Here is a 23698-nt window from a genome sequence, read left to right on the forward strand (position 1 = left end):
TTCTTACAGATACACCAGGAAAACCAGTTGGGCCAATAAGATTCACCAGTATAACTGGCGAGAAGATGACCTTGTGGTGGGATGCTCCACTCAATGACGGCTGTGCTCCCGTATCGCACTACATCATTGAAAAACGGGAAACCAGCAGACTTGCTTGGGCGCTAATTGAGGATCATTGTGAAGCCCTCAGCTATACCGCCACTAAACTAATAACTGGCAATGAATACCAATTCCGTATTTCTGCAGTCAACAAGTTTGGTGTTGGCAGGCCACTGGATTCTGACCCAGTGGTTGCTCAAATACAGTACAGTAAGCGACCGTTTTTACTAAGTGGTACTATGTCATAAGGTTAACTTCCAAGCAAATGTGTCTAATTGGTTTATTTCTTTCTTTGTTTTCATTTTACAGCTACTCCCGATTCCCCTGGCACTCCAGAACCTAGTAATGTAACAGGCAATAGCATTACCCTGACATGGGCAAGGCCAGAATCAGATGGTGGCAGTGAAATTCAACAGTACATCCTTGAAAGGAGAGAAAAGAAAAGCACACGATGGGTGAAAGTCATCAGCAAACGACCAATCTCTGAGACAAGATTCAAAGTCACCAGTCTGACAGAGGGCAATGAGTATGAATTCCATGTCATGGCTGAAAATGCTGCAGGAGTAGGACCTGCAAGTGGTATCTCAAGACTAATCAAATGTAGAGAGCCAGTCAACCCACCAAGTGCTCCCACTGTGGTCAAAGTGACAGACACATCAAAGACAACTGTGAGCTTAGAATGGTCTAAGCCAGTGTTTGACGGAGGGATGGAGATAATTGGGTATATTATTGAAATGTGCAAAGCTGACTTAGGAGACTGGCACAAGGTGAATGCAGAAGGATGGGTGAAAACAAGATACACAGTTACTGATCTACAAGCAGGTGCAGAATACAAATTCCGGGTTAGTGCTGTCAATGGTGCTGGAAAAGGAGACAGCTGTGAAGTGACCGGCACCATTAAAGCAGTTGACCGACTATCAGCTCCTGAGTTAGACATCGATGCCAACTTCAAGCAGACTCATATTGTCAGAGCTGGGGCCAGTATTCGCCTCTTCATTGCCTATCAGGGTAGACCGACTCCGACAGCTGTGTGGAGCAAACCTGACTCTAACCTTAGCATTCGGGCTGATATCCATACAACAGACTCCTTCAGCACCCTCACCGTGGAAAACTGCAACCGAAACGATGCAGGGAAATATACCCTTACTGTGGAAAACAACAGCGGTAGTAAGTCAATCACATTCACCGTAAAGGTGCTAGACTCTCCAGGCCCACCTGGCCCGATTACCTTCAAGGATGTGACCCGGGGATCTGTTACATTGATGTGGGATGCCCCTCTCCTTGATGGGGGTGCCCGAATCCATCACTACGTGGTAGAGAAACGAGAAGCCAGTCGCCGTAGTTGGCAGGTAGTCAGTGAAAAATGCACTCGTCAGATCCTCAAGGTCAACGACCTGGTAGAAGGCGTTCCATACTATTTCCGTGTTTCTGCAGAAAATGAGTATGGTGTTGGTGAACCCTATGAAATGCCAGAACCAATGGTAGCCACAGAACAGCCTGCTCCACCAAAGAGACTTGATGTCATTGACACAAGCAAATCCTCTGTGGTCTTAGCTTGGCTTAAACCTGACCATGATGGAGGCAGCCGCATCTCTGGCTACCTGCTCGAAATGAGACAAAAGGGATCTGACTTCTGGGTTGAAGCTGGTCACACCAAACAGCTGACTTTCACGGTGGAGCACCTCACTGAGAACACTGAATATGAATTCCGCGTGAAGGCCAAGAATGATGCTGGCTACAGTGAACCCAGGGAAGCCTTCTCTTCTGTCATCATCAAGGAGCCTCAAATTGAGCCCACAGCTGATCTCACTGGAATTACCAATCAGCTCATAACTTGCAAAGCAGGCAGCACGTTTACCATTGACGTGCCAATCAGTGGTCGTCCCACCCCCAAAGTAACATGGAAGCTTGAAGAAATGAGACTTAAGGAGACAGATCGAGTGAGTATCACAACAACAAAAGACAGAACCACCCTGTCTGTAAAGGACAGCATGAGAGGTGACTCTGGAAGGTACTTCCTGACCCTGGAAAATACAGCTGGTGTCAAAACATTTACCATCACAGTTGTGGTCATTGGAAGGCCAGGTCCAGTAACTGGCCCCATTGAAGTCTCATCTGTCTCAGCTGAATCATGCATCCTGTCATGGGCTGAACCTAAAGATGATGGAGGCACCGATATTACTAATTACATAGTTGAAAAGCGTGAGTCAGGTACAACAGCTTGGCAGCTTGTCAATTCCAGCGTCAAGCGCACTCAGATTAAAGTCACTCATCTCACAAAATACATGGAATATTCTTTCCGTGTCAGTTCAGAGAACAGATTTGGTGTCAGCAAGCCTCTGGAATCAGCACCAATCGTTGCTGAGCATCCATTTGGTAAGAAAAATAAAAATCGTACTTCCAAGTCTCTATTATAGTTAAATATTTCCCCTGAATTTTATAAAACTGTATTCATATTTGATACCTTTGCTTATATTTAGTCCCACCAAGTGCACCTACCAGACCTGAGGTCTACCATGTGTCTGCCAATACCATGTCTATTCGCTGGGAAGAACCCTATCATGATGGTGGCAGTAAAGTCATCGGCTACTGGGTTGAGAAGAAAGAACGTAACACCATTCTTTGGGTGAAAGAAAACAAACTGCCATGCTTAGAGTGCAACTACAAAGTGACCAGTTTGGTAGAAGGACTGGAATATCAGTTCAGAACGTACGCGCTCAATGCCGCAGGCGTTAGCAAAGCCAGTGAAGCATCAAGACCTATGATGGCTCAAAACCCAGTTGGTAGGTATCAGAATTTAAGGGTACATTTGTTTATCACCGTCATCACCATCATCGTCATCATTATTGGTACTAGCAAAATTCAGAGTTGCATTTAACCTTATTTTTGCATCCCTTCCAGATGCACCAGGAAGACCAGAGGTGACAGATGTCACCAGATCAACGGTGTCACTGATTTGGTCTGCCCCAGTGTATGATGGAGGCAGCAAGGTTGTAGGCTACATCATAGAGCGTAAGCCAGTCAGTGAAGTTGGAGATGGTCGCTGGCTCAAGTGCAACTACACCATTGTATCTGACAATTTCTTCACCATTACTGCTCTCAGTGAAGGAGACACTTATGAATTCCGTGTGTTGGCCAAGAATGCAGCAGGAGTAATTAGCAAAGGATCAGAATCTACAGGCCCCATCACTTGCCGAGATGAATATGGTAAAGAATAGTCAATGCTCTCCTTTTAAACTATCACAATTTCTATAACAATAAACTATCATATATTCATTCACATCTATTTTGCCTATGACAGCTCCACCCAAAGCCGAACTCGATGCCAGATTACAGGGTGATCTGGTTACCATCAGAGCAGGCTCGGATCTTGTTCTCGATGCTGCAGTTGGTGGCAAACCTGAACCCAAAATTATCTGGACCAAAGGGGACAAGGAACTAGATCTCTGTGAAAAAGTCTCTCTGCAGTACACTGGCAAACGAGCAACTGCTGTGATCAAGTTCTGTGACAGAAGTGACAGTGGAAGATACACTTTAACGGTGAAGAATGCCAGTGGGACCAAGGCCGTGTCTGTCGTGGTCAAAGTTCTCGGTAAGTACGTCAAATGATCTTTGATTTTCATAGCTTTCTCAAGCGTGGGCAGAAAGAAACACCTTCCTCATTGCTCGTCCTTACACCTGTTTCAGATTCCCCGGGCCCATGTGGAAAGCTCACCGTCAGCAGAGTAACAGAGGAGAAGTGCACTTTAGCCTGGAGCCTTCCTCAGGAAGATGGAGGTGCAGAAATAACTCACTACATCGTGGAAAGACGCGAGACTAGCAGACTCAACTGGGTGATTGTGGAAGGCGAATGCCCAACCCTATCCTATGTGGTTACCAGACTCATCAAGAACAACGAATACATATTCCGAGTGCGGGCAGTAAACAAATATGGCCCTGGTGTGCCTGTTGAATCAGAGCCCATTGTCGCCAGAAACTCCTTCAGTGAGTATTAACACTCAAACAGTTCAGCAGTTGAAATGTAATGGGATCAGGGAGGACAGTCATAGCAATAGTGATTTTGTGCGATTCTGATCATCCTTTTATTTTCATAAAAATATAAATAGCTATTCCATCACAACCTGGCATACCTGAAGAAGTTGGGGCTGGCAAAGAGCATATCATCATTCAGTGGACAAAACCTGAATCTGACGGTGGCAACGAGATCAGCAACTATCTAGTAGACAAACGTGAGAAGAAGAGCTCGCGCTGGACACGTGTGAACAAAGACCATGTGGTGTATGATACCAGGCTGAAGGTGACTGGCCTGATGGAAGGTTGTGATTACCAGTTCCGGGTGACCGCAGTAAATGCTGCTGGTAACAGCGAACCCAGCGAAGCTTCCAACTTTATCTCTTGCAGAGAACCATCATGTGAGTTCCAAGAATCATACATAACCCTAATGCCCAACAAAACCACATTACAAATAATTTTCCAACATGCCATTTCCAATAATTTGTAGAATTTGTGAATGGTCTAGAAAGTCATATGCTTATTAGAAGGATCTTAAATACAGCCTAAGACAGAAAACATTTCAACTACTACTTCTGTCAATAAGTTAGCAGTTACGTTGCTAAAAACTGTTGCAGTACTTTCCAATCTGTGAAAAAAATAAACTATTCTACTACCAATATGAAAGGGACGTATTTTGCAAATCTTCCTAAGAATGGAGAGAATTTTGTTGTAATGATAATAACTACTGAAAAGGAAAAAAAGACAACATCTCTTTTAAGAGGCTTAGCAGAGCATAAAGCTTCTTGTATTTTAGTAAGCATCTAACAAAATAATTGTCACAAAAGCTTCAGAAATAAGTGGCAAATCCTTGTACAAAGTTTAAGCCCAAGAACTAAAAGCAATAAATCACTTGGATTGAATCGAGGAAGTAGAAGAAACTTATTCCTGTACTTATTAGCAATGTAGAGGTGACAAGTGATATTAACCCTGTTGAAAGCTGAGCAACTAAAGAAAAGTCCCTGAGAATGGGTACTGTTAGCAATGAGCTTAGCAGGACACAGCATAGCTAGCCAAAGTGGCCAGAAAGAAACATCTACCTTTCTAAAGAAGTTTAACTCTTAAAACAATAATAATAGTAATAATAGAGTATACAGTGCTATCCTGCAACGTCAGAATAGCCTAGTTACAAAGAGTATCTTGGTGAGTGTGGACAAAGAAGAGTAATGCCTCAGTGAGTCTTGAAAACCAAAAATACAAATCTCAAGCTTCCTTATTTGTGTAATACCTGCATCCTTATTTTAAAATTTCATAGATACCCCTGGACCACCTTCTGCTCCGAGAGTTGTAGATACCACCAAACACAGCATTAGTTTAGCCTGGACCAAGCCCATGTATGACGGTGGCACTGACATCATAGGATATGTTCTTGAAATGCAAGAGAAGGACACTGACCAGTGGTACCGAGTGCATACCAAGACCACAATAAGAAATAATGAATTCACTGTGACAGACCTTAAGATGGGCCAGAAATACTCCTTCAGAGTCGCTGCTGTGAACGTGAAGGGCATGAGTGAATACAGCGAGTCAACTGCTGAAATTGAGCCCATGGAAAGACTAGGTATTTATAATATAAGGTTTTAGGTGAATTATTTTCTCATCACACCTGTTCATGAATTAATTAAGTTTTGACATTTACTTTCCAGAAATACCGGATCTTGAGCTTGCAGATGATTTAAAGAAGATTGTGACCATCAGAGCTGGGGCCTCGTTGCGGCTGATGGTGTCTGTATCTGGAAGACCACCACCCGTCATCACATGGAGCAAGAAGGGCATTGACCTTGCAAGCCGGGCGATCATTGACAACACTGAGAGTTACTCTTTACTTATTGTGGACAAAGTTAACCGGTATGATGCTGGAAAATACACCATTGAAGCTGAAAACCAATCTGGCAAGAAATCAGCAACTGTCCTTGTTAAAGTATATGGTAAGTATTTGTCTTAAAATCAACTATGCTGTGAGTAGATTCTTTAAAAAGATACACCTTGACCTCTGATTATCACCTCTCTAAAAGGAATTATGTTGAGTATATTTTCCTGCCCCCCAAAAAATCTATCAACCAATCAGGCAAACAGGAAGTATGGATCTTTCATTCTCTTGTTTTAGATACTCCTGGTCCCTGTGCTTCAGTGAAAGTTAAGGAAGTATCAAGAGATTCTGTGACCATTACTTGGGAAGTTCCCACAATTGATGGTGGAGCTCCTGTCAACAATTACATTATTGAGAAGCGTGAAGCTGCCATGAGAGCATTCAAAACAGTAACTACCAAATGCAGCAAGACGCTCTACAGAATTTCTGGACTTATAGAAGGAACCATGTACTATTTCAGAGTGCTGCCAGAAAATATTTATGGCATTGGAGAACCTTGTGAAACATCTGATGCAGTTCTGGTCTCAGAAGTACCTTTGGTGCCTGTGAAGCTAGAAGTTGTCGATGTCACCAAATCGACTGTTACCCTTGCCTGGGAAAAACCACTCTACGATGGTGGTAGCCGGCTCACTGGCTATGTTCTTGAGGCCTGCAAAGCTGGCACCGAGAGATGGATGAAGGTTGTCACCTTAAAACCCACAGTCCTAGAGCACACTGTTATTTCCTTAAATGAAGGTGAACAGTACTTATTTAGAGTAAGGGCACAAAACGAGAAAGGTGTGTCAGAACCAAGAGAGATCATCACAGCCGTGACTGTACAAGACCTCAGAGGTATGTACCGAATCACCAAAATAACAATAATAGTAAAGGAAAGTGAAAGAAACATTCAGAATTCATGACACTTTGTCATTAGAAATAATACTTATGAATAAATGCCTACTTTTTCTCATAGTGTTGCCAGCAATCGATCTTTCTACAATGCCTCAAAAGACCATCCACGTCCCAGCCGGCAGACCAGTAGAGCTGGTGATACCAATTGCTGGTCGCCCACCTCCTGCTGCTTCCTGGTTCTTTGCTGGCTCTAAACTAAGAGAATCAGAGCGTGTCACAGTTGAAACTCATACTAAGGTAGCTAAATTAACCATTCGTGAAACCACTATCAGAGATACTGGAGACTATATACTTGAACTGAAGAATGCAACCGGAACTACTTCAGAGACCATTAAAGTTATCATTCTCGGTAAGGATGAGAGACCAAGACACAAGCAAGCTGTTGTTGTTTAGTCACCCAATTTTGATTTGAAGTGAAAATTAACCTCCGGGATTTCTTTTTTTTTTTTCATAGACAAGCCTGGTCCACCAACTGGGCCTGTCAAGATTGAAGAAATTGATGCTACTTCAGTGACCATTTCCTGGGGACCGCCTGAACTGGATGGTGGTGCTCCACTGAGTGGCTACGTGGTAGAACAACGTGATGCCCATCGTCCAGGGTGGCTGCCAGTGTCTGAATCAGTGACTAGAACAACATTTAAGTTTACCAGACTCACTGAAGGAAACGAGTATGTGTTCCGTATCGCTGCGACAAACCGCTTCGGGATCGGCTCGTACTTGCAATCTGAGGTCATAGAATGTCGCAGCCTCATCAGTAAGTCCTGGACGCCCGCCCCCACTCTCCCCACCTCTGATTCTAAATATTAACAAGAAGGAATTTATTCTTAATATACCCTTATGTAAGTAAAAATAGGTCACAAAGTTAATCCCAGGGTCTTTCCAAGGTTTCTAAACCTCCTTTTCTTGGAAGTTTTCAACATGGTTGGGTTTTTTTTTTTTTAATGGAAGAAAGAGAGGAGGGAGTTAGGGAAGGATGGATGGAAGGAAAGGGGGGAGGGAGGACTGGCTGTTACAGTGAGAAACAATACAGAATACATGCTTAATAAATGTTTATAAAATGGAAGAAAATGAGGAACGGCAAGAAAAGTACAAAAATGAAAACACGAGAAAAACAGTTGCAAGAGTCTTATATGTACCATTTTAAGATGGTATATACGAGACACACTTATACAAATGTACGAGTCTTCAATTTATTCATGGTGCCATGTTGTGTTTACCTCTGTCTTGCTGCAGATATTCCTGGACCTCCAGAAACATTACAGATATTTGATGTCTCACGTGAGGGCATGACACTTACTTGGTACCCACCAGAAGATGACGGTGGCTCCCAAGTGACTGGATATATTGTGGAGCGCAAAGAAGTGAGATCAGATCGATGGGTCCGTGTAAATAAAGTACCAGTGACGATGACACGGTACCGTTCCACTGGCCTTACTGAAGGCTTAGAATATGAACACCGTGTCACAGCCATTAACGTGAGAGGAACTGGAAAACCAAGCCGTCCTTCCAAACCCACCATTGCCATGGATCCAATTGGTAAATACCTTTTGTATAAGTTTACTGAGGTATAATTTAATGTGGCAACAGTCACCCTTCTGAAATATAGAATTCTATATGTTTTGTATAACCACCACCACAATCAAAATATAGAATATTTCCAACAGCTCAAAAAGTTCAGTTGTGTCCTCTGTCATCAATCCCCTCCCCACTCCAACCCCGGGCAACTTTGGGCAAATAACTTTTTATATTCTTCTCTTGAGTCTATTTCTCCCGCTTTAAAATGGAACTCACAATACACACCCTATATCACAGTTAAAATTGTAAAGCAAGTTAATATTTCTGGAAGCACTTTAAAAACTGATGGTAAATGTAAGATAGTATTAGTGATTATAAACAAAGCACAAATAAGACAAAGGAAAAACCAAGAGCTTTAAGTAATGTTAACTGATTAAAATGAATTAAACATTTACAAAATGAAAAATATTCTACTGTTATAGTCCATGTTTCCACAACTCACTGAAATTGTTAGGTGGTGCATTCGATTTTCAACTTTGCAGAAACTTTAACAAGTATGTTGTTGTCTTATTCTTATTCCCAGCTCCTCCAGGAAAGCCACAAAACCCAAGAGTTACTGATACAACAAGGACATCAGTCTCCCTGGCCTGGAGTGTTCCAGAAGATGAAGGAGGATCTAAAGTCACAGGCTACTTGATCGAAATGCAAAAAGTTGATCAATATGAATGGACCAAATGCAACACCACCCCAACCAAGATTCGGGAGTATACTCTCACACACCTACCTCAGGGCGCTGAATACAGATTCCGTGTCCTAGCTTGTAACGCTGGTGGACCTGGGGAGCCCGCTGAGGTACCAGGAACAGTCAAAGTCACGGAAATGCTTGGTAAGACATATGATCATTTACTTTCTGCTGTAATTGCCTTAAGACTTGTTTCCTACACCCGCCTCCCAAAATGCTAATTGTAACCCTACCTTTCTTCCCAGAATATCCTGACTATGAACTTGATGAAAGATACCAGGAAGGTATCTGTGTAAGACAAGGTGGGGTCATCAGACTTACCATACCAATCAAAGGAAAACCATTCCCAATATGTAAATGGACCAAGGAAGGCCAAGATATTAGTAAGCGTGCCATGATTGCAACCTCTGAAACTCACACTGAGCTTGTAATCAAAGAAGCAGACAGGGATGATTCTGGCACTTACGACCTGGTTCTGGAAAACAAATGTGGCAAGAAGGCTGTCTACATCAAGGTCAGGGTGATAGGAAGTCCCAACACTCCAGAAGGACCACTTGAATATGACGACATACAAGCTCGCTCTGTAAGGGTCAGTTGGAGACCCCCTGCCGATGATGGTGGTGCTGACATCTTAGGCTACATCCTCGAGAGACGAGAAGTGCCTAAAGCCGCCTGGTACACCATCGACTCCAGAGTCCGAGGTACATCTCTGGTTGTAAAAGGCCTCAAAGAAAATGTGGAGTACCATTTCCGTGTTTCAGCAGAAAACCAGTTTGGAATAAGCAAACCCTTGAAATCTGAGGAACCAGTCATACCAAAAACACCACTGAGTAAGTGCTCTTCCAACCATAACACTGTAAAAATCCTCTCAGTGCTCTTTTGTTTCGAAAGGAAAGCCACCAGCTTACAAGAGTTGGGACTGCATTCTAACACATGTGTTTTCCATTTACATTCCTAGACCCTCCCGAGCCTCCAAGCAATCCCCCAGAAGTACTAGATGTGACCAAGAGTTCTGTCAGCCTGTCCTGGTCCCGGCCCAGAGACGATGGTGGTTCTCGGGTCACAGGCTACTACATTGAACGCAAGGAGACATCAACTGACAAGTGGGTCAGACACAACAAGACTCAGATCACCACCACAATGTACACCATCACCGGGCTTGTTCCCGACGCGGAATATCAGTTCCGCATCATCGCACAGAATGACGTTGGCCTAAGCGAGACCAGCCCTGCTTCTGAACCAGTTGTTTGCAAAGATCCATTTGGTAAGGAAAGAGTTTCCAAAGGGGTTAGAATCAGAGAGGCAAACCACCTTTGCTGTTTTTCTTTTACTTCAGCAGGAAAGCTGATTTCCTTTTCAACTGTTTTCAAATATTTCAGATAAGCCAAGCCAACCTGGAGAACTCGAGATTCTTTCAATATCCAAAGACAGCATCACTCTACAATGGGAGAAACCTGAATGCGATGGTGGCAAAGAAATCCTTGGATACTGGGTTGAATATAGACAATCTGGAGACAGTGCCTGGAAGAAGAGCAGTAAGGACCGCATCAAGGACAGGCAATTCACAATAGGGGGTTTGCTGGAAGCTACGGAGTATGAATTCAGGGTTTTTGCTGAGAATGAGACAGGGCTGAGCAGACCTCGAAGAACCGCTATGTCTGTAAAGACGAAACTAACATGTAAGTAGCCATTAGTTCTCTGCTTATGGTTTACAAACTGAGCAACATGTTAAGGCTAATTCTTCCTCTGGACTAAGTAGATCTCCAGAAAGCTTTACTGGAGAGCAAGTGTTTGGAAAGAAATCACTCACTCTGGCATATGCACACACAGGGAATAGTTGATGCTTCTAGAGGAAGTCATTCCAAGCACATAACCTCAGCAGTGAACTGTTAGGTGCAGTGAACTGATTCCTAAAGCAATTTCTCCCTTGAATACAACGGTGTTTTTTTTTTAATACTCCTAGTAAGACTTGAAGGGTCAACAAATGTACCCCACTTCAGTGAACCTAAGTAAGGGCAAATCTACAGATTTATAGAGAACTAATATTTCCCCAAAACCCTATACATTGTTAATGCCTCCCGATCATAAAAAGTCACTCTACATAATAATATGATGATGTGCTCATTGAATCTCTACTTTCCAGATGATCCTCCAGTCACTGTGAAGCCTTTTTAAGAATTAGACTCATATGTAAATAATGGTGTCTAATGAAGTATTAGTCAATAGGATGAATTCATTCCTGATATACAAGGACAGAGGATTATAGATTCAGTAGTAACAATAATGCATTAATGTTATCTTTCATACCCTTCAGCTGGAGAGGCCCCAGGAGTACGCAAAGAAATGATGGATGTCACCACCAAACTGGGTGAAGCTGCTCAACTCTCATGCCAGATTGTTGGAAGGCCTCTACCAGACATTAAATGGTACCGATTTGGTAAGGAGCTGATACAAAGCCGCAAGTACAAAATGTCTTCAGATGGACGCACACATACTCTAACAGTAATGACCGAGGAACAAGAAGATGAAGGCGTTTATACCTGCATAGCTACCAATGAGGTTGGAGAAGTAGAATCCAGTAGTAAGCTTCTCCTGCAAGCAACGCCACAATTCCATCCCGGTTACCCACTGAAAGAGAAGTATTACGGTGCTGTGGGGTCAACGCTTCGACTTCACGTTACATACATTGGCCGTCCAGTACCTGCCATCACTTGGTTCCATGGCCAGAAACGTTTGCAAAACTCAGAAAACATTGCTATTGAAAACACTGAGCAGTATACTCATCTCGTCATGAAGAATATCCAACGTAAGACTCACGCTGGGAAATACAAAGTTCAGCTCAGTAATGTTCTTGGAACGGTGGATGCCATCCTTGATGTGGAAATACAAGGTATTTTATTTTCATTTGCAGTGGTTTTGTTGTTGTTGTTGTTTTTAAAGAAAAAAGAAAAATATCCTGGGAGACACACTACAGAAACCACTCCAATTGTATTTTCTCCCAACAGATAAACCAGACAAACCTACAGGACCAATTGTGATTGAAGCTCTATTGAAGAACTCTGTGGTGATCAGCTGGAAACCACCTGCAGATGACGGAGGCTCCTGGATCACCAATTATGTGGTAGAGAAATGTGAGGCCAAGGAAGGGGCTGAATGGCAATTGGTGTCTTCAGCCATCTCAGTGACAACCTGTAGAATTGTGAACCTCACAGAAAATGCTGGGTATTACTTCCGGGTTTCGGCTCAGAACACGTTTGGCATCAGTGACCCTCTAGAAGTCTCCTCAGTTGTGATCATTAAGAGTCCATTTGGTGAGTACAACCTCTACAGTCTTCCTATGGCAAAATTCCATCTGTATGTGCAACTTTTTTTTTAAACAGAAATAACTTTTGAAAGGAGATAGCAAAGATTCAGCTAAAGTACAAGTGCCTTTTATCTCACTTAAATTGAATTTTTGCTTATCTAAAAGGGCACATGTATACCCCATCCCCTTTTTCTCTAAAAAGGAACTTTGTGTTGCCGTAAGTTTCTCAGCATAAAGTAACCAATTTCATTTTTCTGGATTAGTTATTCTTAATAGAACTTTGGGTTCATAACATTTTATTTTTTATAAAATAAGCTCTTCATAAAGCTGTTTGTTTCACCCCATGAGTCAAATGCTTTTTGTTTTAAACAGAAAAGCCAGGTGCTCCTGGCAAACCAACTATTGCTGCTGTCACAAAAGATTCTTGTGTTGTGGCCTGGAAGCCACCTGCCAGTGATGGAGGTGCAAAGATTAGAAATTACTACCTTGAGAAGCGTGAGAAGAAGCAGAACAAGTGGATTGCTGTGACAACAGATGAAATTCGAGAAACCGTCTTTTCAGTGCAAAACCTTATTGAAGGTCTTGAATATGAGTTCCGTGTGAAATGTGAAAACCTAGGTGGGGAAAGCGAATGGAGTGAAATATCAGAACCTGTCATTCCCAAATCTGATGTCCCAATTCAGGCACCACACTTTAAAGAGGAACTGAGAAATCTAAATGTCAGATATCAGAGCAATGCTACTTTGGTCTGCAAAGTGACTGGTCATCCAAAACCAATTGTGAAATGGTACAGACAAGGCAAAGAAATCATCGCAGATGGATTAAAGTACAGGATTCAAGAGTTTAAGGGTGGCTACCACCAGCTCATCATTACAAGCGTCACAGATGATGATGCCACAGTTTACCAAGTCAGAGCTACCAACCAAGGAGGGTCTGTGTCTGGCACTGCCTCCTTGGAAGTAGAAGGTAAAAACAAATCAGCAAACATCATTTTGGTGCTAGATTACATATTATTAATTGGGGGGGGGTGCTCTTAAATAGTGTTGGGTATTGCTAAATTATATTCTTCCTTCTTTTATTCTGATACAGTTCCAGCCAAGATACACTTGCCTAAAAATCTTGAAGGCATGGGAGCAGTCCATGCTCTCCGAGGTGAGGTAATCAGCATCAAGATCCCATTCAGTGGCAAACCAGACCCAGTGATCACCTGGCAGAAAGGACAAGATCTCATCGACAACAATGGCCACTACCAAGTTATTGTCACAAGATCTTTCACGTCACTTGTTTTCCTCAATGGAGTGGAGAGAAAAGATGCTGGTTTCTATGTGGTCTGTGCTAAAAACAGGTTTGGAATTGATCAGAAGACAGTTGAACTGGATGTGGCCGATGTTCCCGACCCACCCAGAGGAGTCAAAGTTAGTGACGTCTCACGAGATTCTGTCAACTTAACATGGACTGAGCCAGCTTCTGATGGTGGCAGCAAAATCACCAACTACATTGTTGAAAAATGTGCGACCACTGCGGAAAGATGGATCCGCGTAGGACAGGCCCGAGAAACACACTATACCGTGATCAACTTATTTGGAAAAACAAGTTACCAGTTCCGTATAATAGCGGAAAATAAATTTGGCCTAAGCAAGCCTTCTGAGCCTTCAGAACCAACCGTAACCAAAGAAGATAAGACCAGAGCTATGAACTATGATGAAGAGGTTGATGAAACCAGGGAAGTTTCTATGACCAAAGCATCTCACTCTTCAACCAAGGAACTCTATGAGAAATATATGATTGCTGAAGATCTTGGGCGTGGTCAGTTTGGAATTGTCCACCGTTGTGTTGAAACATCCTCAAAGAAGACATACATGGCCAAATTTGTTAAAGTCAAAGGGGCTGATCAGGTTTTGGTAAAGAAAGAAATTTCCATTCTAAACATCGCTAGGCACCGAAATATCTTATACCTCCATGAATCATTTGAAAGCATGGAAGAATTAGTTATGATCTTTGAGTTCATATCAGGACTTGACATATTTGAACGCATTAACACAAGTGCTTTTGAACTTAATGAGAGAGAAATTGTAAGCTATGTTCGCCAGGTCTGTGAAGCACTTGAGTTCTTACACAGTCATAATATTGGACACTTTGACATTAGACCAGAAAATATCATTTACCAAACAAGAAGGAGCTCCACCATTAAAATCATAGAATTCGGTCAGGCCCATCAGCTGAAGCCAGGGGACAACTTTAGGCTTCTGTTCACTGCCCCTGAATACTATGCACCTGAAGTCCACCAGCATGATGTTGTCAGCACAGCCACAGACATGTGGTCACTCGGAACACTCGTGTATGTGCTGTTGAGTGGTATCAATCCATTCCTGGCTGAAACTAACCAACAGGTAATTGAGAACATCATGAATGCTGAATATACCTTTGATGAAGAAGCATTCCAAGAGATCAGCACTGAAGCCATGGACTTTGTTGACCGGCTGTTAGTGAAAGAGAGAAAATCTCGCATGACAGCATCTGAGGCTCTCCAGCACCCATGGCTGAAGCAGAAGATAGAAAGAGTCAGTACTAAAGTGATCAGGACATTGAAACACCGACGTTACTACCACACCCTGATCAAGAAAGACCTCAACTTGGTTGTGTCTGCAGCCAGGATCTCCTGTGGTGGTGCAATTCGATCTCAGAAGGGAGTGAGCATTGCTAAAGTTAAAGTGGCATCCATTGAAATCGGCCCAGTTTCTGGACAGATAATGCATGCAGTCGTTGAAGAAGGAGGATATGTCAAATACGTATGCAAAATTGAAAATTACGATCAGTCTACCCAAGTGACTTGGTACTTTGGTGTCAGACAGCTGGAGAACAGTGAGAAATATGAAATCACTTATGACGATGGAGTGGCCACCATGTATGTCAAAGACATTACCAAATTCGATGACGGTACCTACAGATGCAAAGTAGTCAATGACTACGGGGAAGACAGTTCTTACGCAGAGCTGTTTGTTAAAGGTGTGAGAGAAGTTTACGACTATTACTGCCGTAGAACCATAAAGAAACTTAAGCGCAGAACAGATACCATGAGACTCCTGGAAAGGCCACCAGAATTCACGCTGCCTCTCTATAACAGGACAGTTTATGTGGGTGAAAATGTCCGGTTTGGAGTAACTATAACTGTCCACCCAGAGCCTCGAGTTACATGGTATAAATCAGGTCAGAAAATCAAACCAGGTGATGATGATAGGAAGTACACATTTGAGTCCGACAAGGGTCTTTACCAATTAACAATCAACAGTGTAACTACGGATGATGCTGCCGAATACACTGTTGTTGCAAGAAACAAATACGGTGAAGACAGCTGCAAAGCAAAGCTGACCGTGACCCCACACCCACCTCCAACAGGTACGACCCTAAGACCCATGTTCAAACGGCTACTGGCAAACGCAGAATGCCAAGAAGGCCAAAGTGTCTGCTTTGAGATCAGGGTGTCTGGCATCCCCCCGCCAACATTAAAATGGGAGAAAGACGGTCAGCCACTGTCCCTCGGGCCTAATATCGAAATTATCCACGAAGGCTTGGATTATTATGCTCTTCATATCAGGGATACTTTGCCTGAAGACACGGGTTACTACAGAGTCACAGCCACAAACACTGCTGGATCCACCAGCTGCCAGGCCCACCTACAAGTGGAACGCCTGAGGTACGTCAAACAGGAGTTCAAGACGAAGGAGGAGCGCGAACGACACGTACAGAGGCAAATTGACAAGACGCTAAGAATGGCTGAAATTCTTTCCGGAACTGAGACTGTGCCACTGACACAGGTCGCCCAGGAGGCACTGAGAGAAGCTGCCACCCTTTACAAACCAGCCGTCAGCACCAAGACTGTAAAAGGGGAATACCGACTTGAGACGGAAGAAAAGAAGGAGGAGAGAAAACTCCGCATGCCTTACGAAGTACCAGAGCCACGCAAGTACAAACCGGCTGCCATAGAAGAAGACCAACACATTAAGCAGTTTGTGCCCATGTCTGACATGAAATGGTACAAAAAGATACGCGATCAATTTGAAATGCCTGGGAAGATGGACAGAGTTGTACAGAAAAGACCCAAGCGCATCCGCCTTTCAAGATGGGAACAGTTCTACGTGATGCCTCTTCCACGCATCACCGATCAATACAGACCCAAGTGGAGGATTCCCAAACTGTCCCAAGACGACCTTGAAATGGTGAGACCAGCCCGCCGGCGTACACCTTCTCCTGATTATTACTTTTATTACAGACCCAGGAGACGTTCTCTCGGTGACATCTCGGATGAAGAATTACTCCTGCCCATTGACGACTACCTGGCAATGAAGAGAACAGAGGAAGAGAGGCTGCGTCTTGAAGAAGAGCTGGAACTGGGTTTTTCAGCCTCACCCCCAAGCCGGAGCCCTCCACGTTTTGAGCTTTCGAGTCTGTGTTACCCTTCCCCACAAGCTCATGTCAAGGTGGAGGAAGCAAGAAAAGACTTCAGATACTCAACGTATCACATCCCAACGAAGGCGGAGACCAGCACGAGTTACGCGGAGCTGCGGGAGCGGCACGCCCGCACCTGGCACAGGCAGCCCAGGCAGCGGCAGAGGATCATGGCCGAGAGAGAGGACCAAGAGCTGCTGCGTCCAGTCACCACCACCCAGCGCCTCTCGGAATACAAAAGCGAGCTGGAACACATGGCGAAGGAAGAAAAATCTAGAAAGAAATCAAGACGCCAGAGAGAAGTGACTGAAATAACGGAAATTGAGGAAGAATATGAGATCTCCAAACACGCTCAGAGAGACACTTCCTCCTCGGTGTCCAGGCTACTGAGACGCCGGCGCTCCCTGTCTCCGACCTACATCGAGTTGATGAGGCCGGTGTCCGAGCTGATCCGGCCGCGGCCACAGCCAGCTGAGGAATATGAAGATGAAGATGACGTAGAAAGAAGGTCTCCTACCCCAGAAAGGACTCGCCCACGTTCCCCCAGCCCTGTGTCTAGTGAGCGTTCACTGTCAAGATTTGAGAGGTCAGCAAGATTTGATATCTTTTCCAGGTATGAGTCCATGAAAGCTGCTTTAAAAACTCAGAAGACATCAGAAAGGAAGTATGAGGTTTTGAGTCAGCAGCCTTTTACGCTGGACCACATGCCTCGAATCACACTGAGGATGCGCTCCCACAGGGTACCGTGTGGCCAAAATACACGTTTTATCTTAAATGTTCAGTCTAAGCCAACTGCCGAGGTCAAATGGTACCACAACGGTGTAGAACTTCAAGAGAGCAGTAAGATTCATTACACCAACACCAGTGGGGTTCTGACCCTGGAAATTCTGGACTGTCATATTGATGACAGCGGAACATACCGTGCCGTGTGCACCAACTACAAAGGTGAGGCTTCTGACTATGCAACCTTGGACGTCACGGGAGGGGATTACACCACCTATGCTTCCCAGCGCAGAGACGAAGAGGTCCCCCGATCTGTTTTCCCTGAGCTGACGAGAACAGAGGCATATGCGGTTTCATCATTTAAGAAAACATCTGAGATGGAAGCTTCCTCTTCCGTCAGGGAAATGAAATCACAGATGACAGAGACAAAGGAAAGTCTCTCATCATATGAACACCATGCATCTGCAGAAATGAAAAGTGCTGCAGTTGAAGAAAAGTCGCTGGAAGAAAAATCCACACACAGGAAGATCAAGACAACTTTGGCAGCAAGAATTCTTACGAAGCCAAGGTCCATAACGGTGTATGAAGGCGACTCTGCAAGGTTTTCTTGCGATACAGATGGTGAGCCGGTACCGACTGTGACATGGCTGCGTAGGGGACAAGTCATAAGCACTTCTGCCCGCCACCAAGTGACCACCGCAAAGTACAAATCGACCTTTGAGATCTCTTCAGTCCAGGCTTCGGATGAGGGCAACTACAGCGTGGTGGTAGAGAACAGCGAAGGGAAGCAAGAGGCACAGTTTACTCTGACCATTCAAAAGGCCAGGGTTACTGAAAAGGCTCTGACATCACCACCGAAAGTCAAATCCCCAGAGCCTCGGGTAAAATCCCCAGAAGGAGTCAAGTCTCCAAAACAAGTGAAATCCCCAGAGCCGGTGACTTCTCACCCAAAAGCTGTATCACCCACAGAGATAAAACCCACACCAACGGAAAAGGTTCAGCAGCTGCCAGCCACTGCCCCACCCAAGATAATTCAGTCCTTGAAAGCAGAAGCTTCTAAAGATATAGCAAAGCTGACCTGTGTGGTCGAAAGTACTGTATTGTGTGCCAAAGAGGTCACCTGGTATAAAGATGGTAAGAAACTGAAGGAAAATGGGCATTTCCAGTTTCATTATTCGGCAGATGGTACCTATGAGCTCAAAATCCATAACCTCACTGAATCTGATTGTGGAGAATACGTTTGTGAGATTTCTGGTGAAGGTGAAACTTCCAAAACTAACTTCCAATTTGTGGGACAAGCCTTTAAGAATATCCATGAGGAAGTTTCAAGCATATCAGAAACCAAGAAAGCAGCTCAGAAAACTGCTGAGTCAACAGAAACCAAGAAAGCGGCTCCGAAAACTGCTGAGCCAACAGAAACCAAGAAAACTGAACCAAAAGCTCCTGAACCAGTTTCCACAAAACCAGTAATTGTTACTGGGCTGCAGGATACAACTATTTCTTCAGACAGTGTCACTAAGTTTGCAGTTAAAGCTACTGGAGAACCCCAGCCAACTGTCATCTGGACAAAGGATGGAAAGGTAACCAGTTCTTAAATGATCCTTAAACTTATCTTCTAAAAAAACTAACCTCTTCCCTCTTCCCCATCTCCCAAAGAAAGTTTAAAATTAAATCACTTTTTAAAACTCAAATCACGTGCATTCTACAGGCTATAACACAAGGAGGTAAATATAAACTCTCTGAAGACAAAGGAGGATTCTTCCTAGAAATTCATAAGACTGATACTTCTGACGGTGGACTTTATACTTGTACAATAACAAATTCAGCTGGATCTGTGTCCTCTAGCTGCAAATTAACAATAAAAGGTAGGTTGGCTTTTATTCTTACCAATAATTTTCAGAAAACAATATGAAGGAAACATTTCTAAACACTATTCCTTACACACACAAAGTATTAAAATAAAACTTTTACCAAGTTACAGAATACCATTTGTACACAAATGTACAAATACACATATTTGAAGTTAGCATACACTTTTATATTTATTAAGTGTCTAATTGTATGTGGTGTTATATAAGATTCCATAGAGATTATATAAGATTCCTGCTCCCAGGAACATTTAAGAATAAAGTCAGGTGATTATACAAAATGGCACTTCTTCCCTAAAGCTTCACTCTTGCTAATTTTCCAAAGCAGTGGAAAGTTAATGAAAGAACTGTATCGGTTTTCCCAATTAAAATTAGCTTGCTTTCATCTCAGTCTTCTAAAACATAATTCAATTGTTTTAATTACTCAAAATCTCCTAAATCCACCCATCTCCTAAATCCTTCAACTATTCTTTGCAAAACTTTTTTTCCCCTTAAGTCATAAAAATCATTCTTCTGTTTAGTTTAGTTTAAATAATCATTACACTGATCTCCAAAGTCATGCATGACAACTTTCCAAGATTGGGACTGAGAAAGAGTTAGGTATTACCTACACTGCATGCGTTAAGTTAATGTTTTTTCTTTGTATATTATTCACTTACAGAATCCACAAGAGAAGAGGGTGGGGCCTCTTTCCAATTCAGTTTGCCTTATAGAGCTTTCTTTTTCAGCTGTAAAAGACACTGAGATACAGAAAGTATCGACACAAAAGACCTCCAAAAGTATATCCCAGAAGAAGGCAGATGTCCAAGAGGAAATTTCCAAAAAAGCCCTAATTTCTGAAGAAATCAAGATGTCAGAGGTGAAATCTCCAGAGAAGCTGGCCCTCAAGGAGGAAGCTTCAACAGTTCTGATTTCCGAAAAAGTCAAGAAATCAGAAGCGACCTCCCTGGAAAAATCCATTGTCCATGAGGAAATCACTAAAACATCACAGGCATCAGAAGAAATCAGAACTCATGCCGAGATTAAAGCATATTCTACTCAGATGAGTATACCTGATGGTCAGAAAGTGACTTTAAAAGCCAACATTGCTGGTGCCACTGATGTGAAATGGGTATTGAATGGGGTAGAGCTCAGTAACTCCGAGGAGTACAGATATGGCGTCTCAGGCAGCGACCAGACGCTGACCATCAAGCAGGCTGGTCACAAAGATGAAGGGATCCTCACCTGCATTGGCAAAACCAGCCAAGGAATCATCAAGTGTCAGTATGATCTGACCCTGAGCAAAGAACTCTCAGATGCTCCAGCCTTCATCTCCCAGCCCAGATCTCAAAATGTTAACGAAGGACAAAATGTTCTCTTTTCTTGTGAAATCAGTGGTGAGCCATCGCCTGAAATCGAATGGTTTAAAAACAACCTGCCAGTAAGTTGAGTTATGAATATATTACTGAAGAAAGCTTTAAATACTCCATCTACTCCTGAAGAGCTCAAAGAAACCCTTTTTTTCTCTTCTTTTTAGATTTCTGTTTCTTCAAATATCAGCGTAAGTCGCTCCAGAAACGTATATTCCCTTGAAATCCGAAAGGCCTCAGTAAGTGACAGTGGGAAATACACAATTAAGGCCAAAAATTTCCATGGCCAGTGTTCAGCTACTGCTTCCTTAACGGTCCTTCGTAAGTATATCTTTATCATTTTCCTTACTTGCTTAAGGCCGTTATCTGAGTTTTTTGGTTTGTTTTTTTGCTTTTGTCTTCTGAGCCCAGCAAACTCTCTGGAGCCTCATTAAGTTCCATGTGTAAGAGACACAGGCCTCCTGTGTGAATTCATTCTTAACGGTCAACGTTTCTTTACAGCGAGACAGGAACATGGATAAGTTAACTTTCAAAGCAAAGCTACCAACTGTCCTATTACATGTATTTTCAGAATGCACAATATAAAAATTATTTTCTGTATGACTAATCATTTTTCTCCTAGTGATTCTAGCACCTGCATGTAATGTAATGATAGAAATATAAGGATTCGTTTCTGGGAGACACTGAGCTAGCTCTTGACAACTGTATGTATGTATTTGCTTGTGCTTCCACAGCAAATTGTTTGGGTTGCATTTCTGTGTGTGTGTCTAAGTGTTCCATTTCTGTAAGTCAGTGTCAGATGTCACCAATTAACCAGATGTCATTGGTGTTCACTGTGTATCTGCTATGCTCCACAGCTCTAGTTGAAGAACCTCCCAGAGAGGTAGTATTGAGGACAAGTGGTGACACGAGCTTGCAAGGAAGCTTCTCGTCTCAGTCAGTCCAAATGTCTGCCTCTAAGCAGGAGGCCTCCTTCAGCAGTTTCAGCAGCAGCAGTGCTAGCAGCATGACCGAAATGAAATTTGCAAGCATGTCTGCCCAAAGCATGTCCTCCATGCAAGAGTCTTTTGTAGAAATGAGTTCCAGCAGTTTTATGGGAAAATCTAGTATGACACAACTGGAAAGCTCAACTAGTAGGATGCTTAAAGCAGGCCTAAGAGGTGAGCAATCAAATTACTGGTAGAGGTAGACAAGCCTAGTAGCATGTAGAGTCCTTAGTACATACAATTCAGTAGAAAGCAAACTGTTATATTTTCAGTGATCCTAAAACTTTTTGGTTGTTGTTGTTCCATAAAGGAATTCCACCTAAAATTGAAGCTCTTCCCTCTGACATCAGCATTGACGAGGGCAAAGTTTTAACAGTAGCCTGCGCTTTTACGGGTGAGCCTACCCCGGAAATAACATGGTCCCACGGTGGAAGAAAAATTCAAAATCAAGAACAGCAAGGGAGATTCCATACTGAAAACACAGATGACCTGACAACTCTGATCATCATGGATGTACAGAAACAAGATGGTGGACTTTATACCCTGAGCTTAGAGAATGAATTTGGATCTGACTCAGCTACTGTGAATATAAATATTCGATCCATTTAAGAGGGCCTGTGCTCTCATATTCAGACATTCTTAACCTTTCCTGAACGATTCACATAGACTAATCTTTCTGATCTGTAAATACTTAAACAAAAATGTAGTTTTGTATCAACCTAAATGAGTCGAAGTTCAAAAATATGCATTTCAATCTTTTCTTAATTGTTGACCTAAGATTATACATTTTCTAGTGACATGTACATACTGTATATAGCCGAATTAACGGTTATAAAGTTTTGTACCATTTATTTTATGACATTTTACAATGTAACTGTTGAAACTAACTGTTGGTAGGAGAAAGTTTCTTATGGAACGAATACCCTGCTCAACACTTAATCAATCTTTGTGCCTCAACATAATGTTGATGTCTAAGTATGCCTCAATGGGTCGAGAAATTCCCCATTGAAGATGTCCTATCCACCGACATGATGCTGTGCACGTCACCTGATATGTGCACCAATACTTACTGAATCAGAAATGTAAGGCATTGGTGATGTTTGCATTTACCCTCCTGTAAGCAACACTTTAACGTCTTACATTTTCTCTGATGATGTCACACTCAAAATGATCATGACTTAAATATTACCAGAGCAAAGTGCAACGGCCAACACTTTGTTCGCTCATTTCACACTGTCTCTGACCATAGAGAGTGCCTGGGTAGCTTGGAAAAGCAACATCACCTGGCCATCCCCTCATTTAACCAAGCTGTTCATGCGTTCCTATGCCAGAGCAGTGCCAACTCTTGGAGGTCCCGGGGTGCAGCCAACGCCTTCGTGTGGTAGCTCTAAATTTAAATTACACCAGAGAAACCGGGGCAACTAAGCAATGAGCCACAGCAAAAAATAAAGAACAACAACAACAAAATAAAGCTGTCGTTAAATTAAAAACAACAAAATATTACTAACTGCCCAAAATATCAATTTGATGTAGTTCTTTTCATGCAGGTTTAAATTCAATTGTTAGTTATAATTGTTGGACCTCCTTGAGATAGTAACAACAAAATAAAGCAAGCTATCTGCACCTCAAAATTTGTGATTGGTTGTTTTCTGTAAAATTCTGGGGTTGGGGAGGTATGTGCCTTTGCAAATCACACAAATGATCATAGATAAGAAGAAGCAACTCAAGTTCTTCACAGCAAATATTTAAATTACCATGTTGAATGCATTCCACAATTTTTTTAAAGCATAGATATGATTCTCATGGATAAAGTTACCCCCAAAAGTTAACAAAAATCCCCCAAAATAATAGAGCA

The 23698-nt window shown here is 42.8% G+C and overlaps 1 protein-coding gene across 1 annotated transcript in view; it reads left to right on the forward strand.

The window, feature by feature from the left end:
• The window catches only part of TTN (titin), a 281892-nt gene extending 258418 nt beyond the window's left edge, over positions 1-23474 (forward strand). The window contains 26 exon segments of the mRNA XM_033859976.2: positions 10-309; positions 409-2475; positions 2580-2882; positions 3001-3306; positions 3401-3691; positions 3787-4083; positions 4206-4511; positions 5405-5710; positions 5796-6077; positions 6257-6850; positions 6972-7259; positions 7365-7664; positions 8144-8446; positions 9009-9311; positions 9413-9997; positions 10126-10431; positions 10547-10846; positions 11482-12057; positions 12173-12478; positions 12844-13437; positions 13561-19220; positions 19349-19505; positions 20237-20928; positions 21025-21178; positions 21715-22017; positions 22154-23474. Of these exon segments, the coding sequence (XP_033715867.1) occupies positions 10-309; positions 409-2475; positions 2580-2882; positions 3001-3306; positions 3401-3691; positions 3787-4083; positions 4206-4511; positions 5405-5710; positions 5796-6077; positions 6257-6850; positions 6972-7259; positions 7365-7664; positions 8144-8446; positions 9009-9311; positions 9413-9997; positions 10126-10431; positions 10547-10846; positions 11482-12057; positions 12173-12478; positions 12844-13437; positions 13561-19220; positions 19349-19505; positions 20237-20928; positions 21025-21178; positions 21715-22017; positions 22154-22452 (16178 nt within the window). The 3' untranslated portion in view covers positions 22453-23474.
• Positions 23475-23698: the final 224 nt, after the last annotated feature.

Source organism: Tursiops truncatus, chromosome 7, assembly GCF_011762595.2.
Source record: "Tursiops truncatus isolate mTurTru1 chromosome 7, mTurTru1.mat.Y, whole genome shotgun sequence".
NCBI classification, from domain to species: Eukaryota; Metazoa; Chordata; class Mammalia; order Artiodactyla; family Delphinidae; genus Tursiops; species Tursiops truncatus.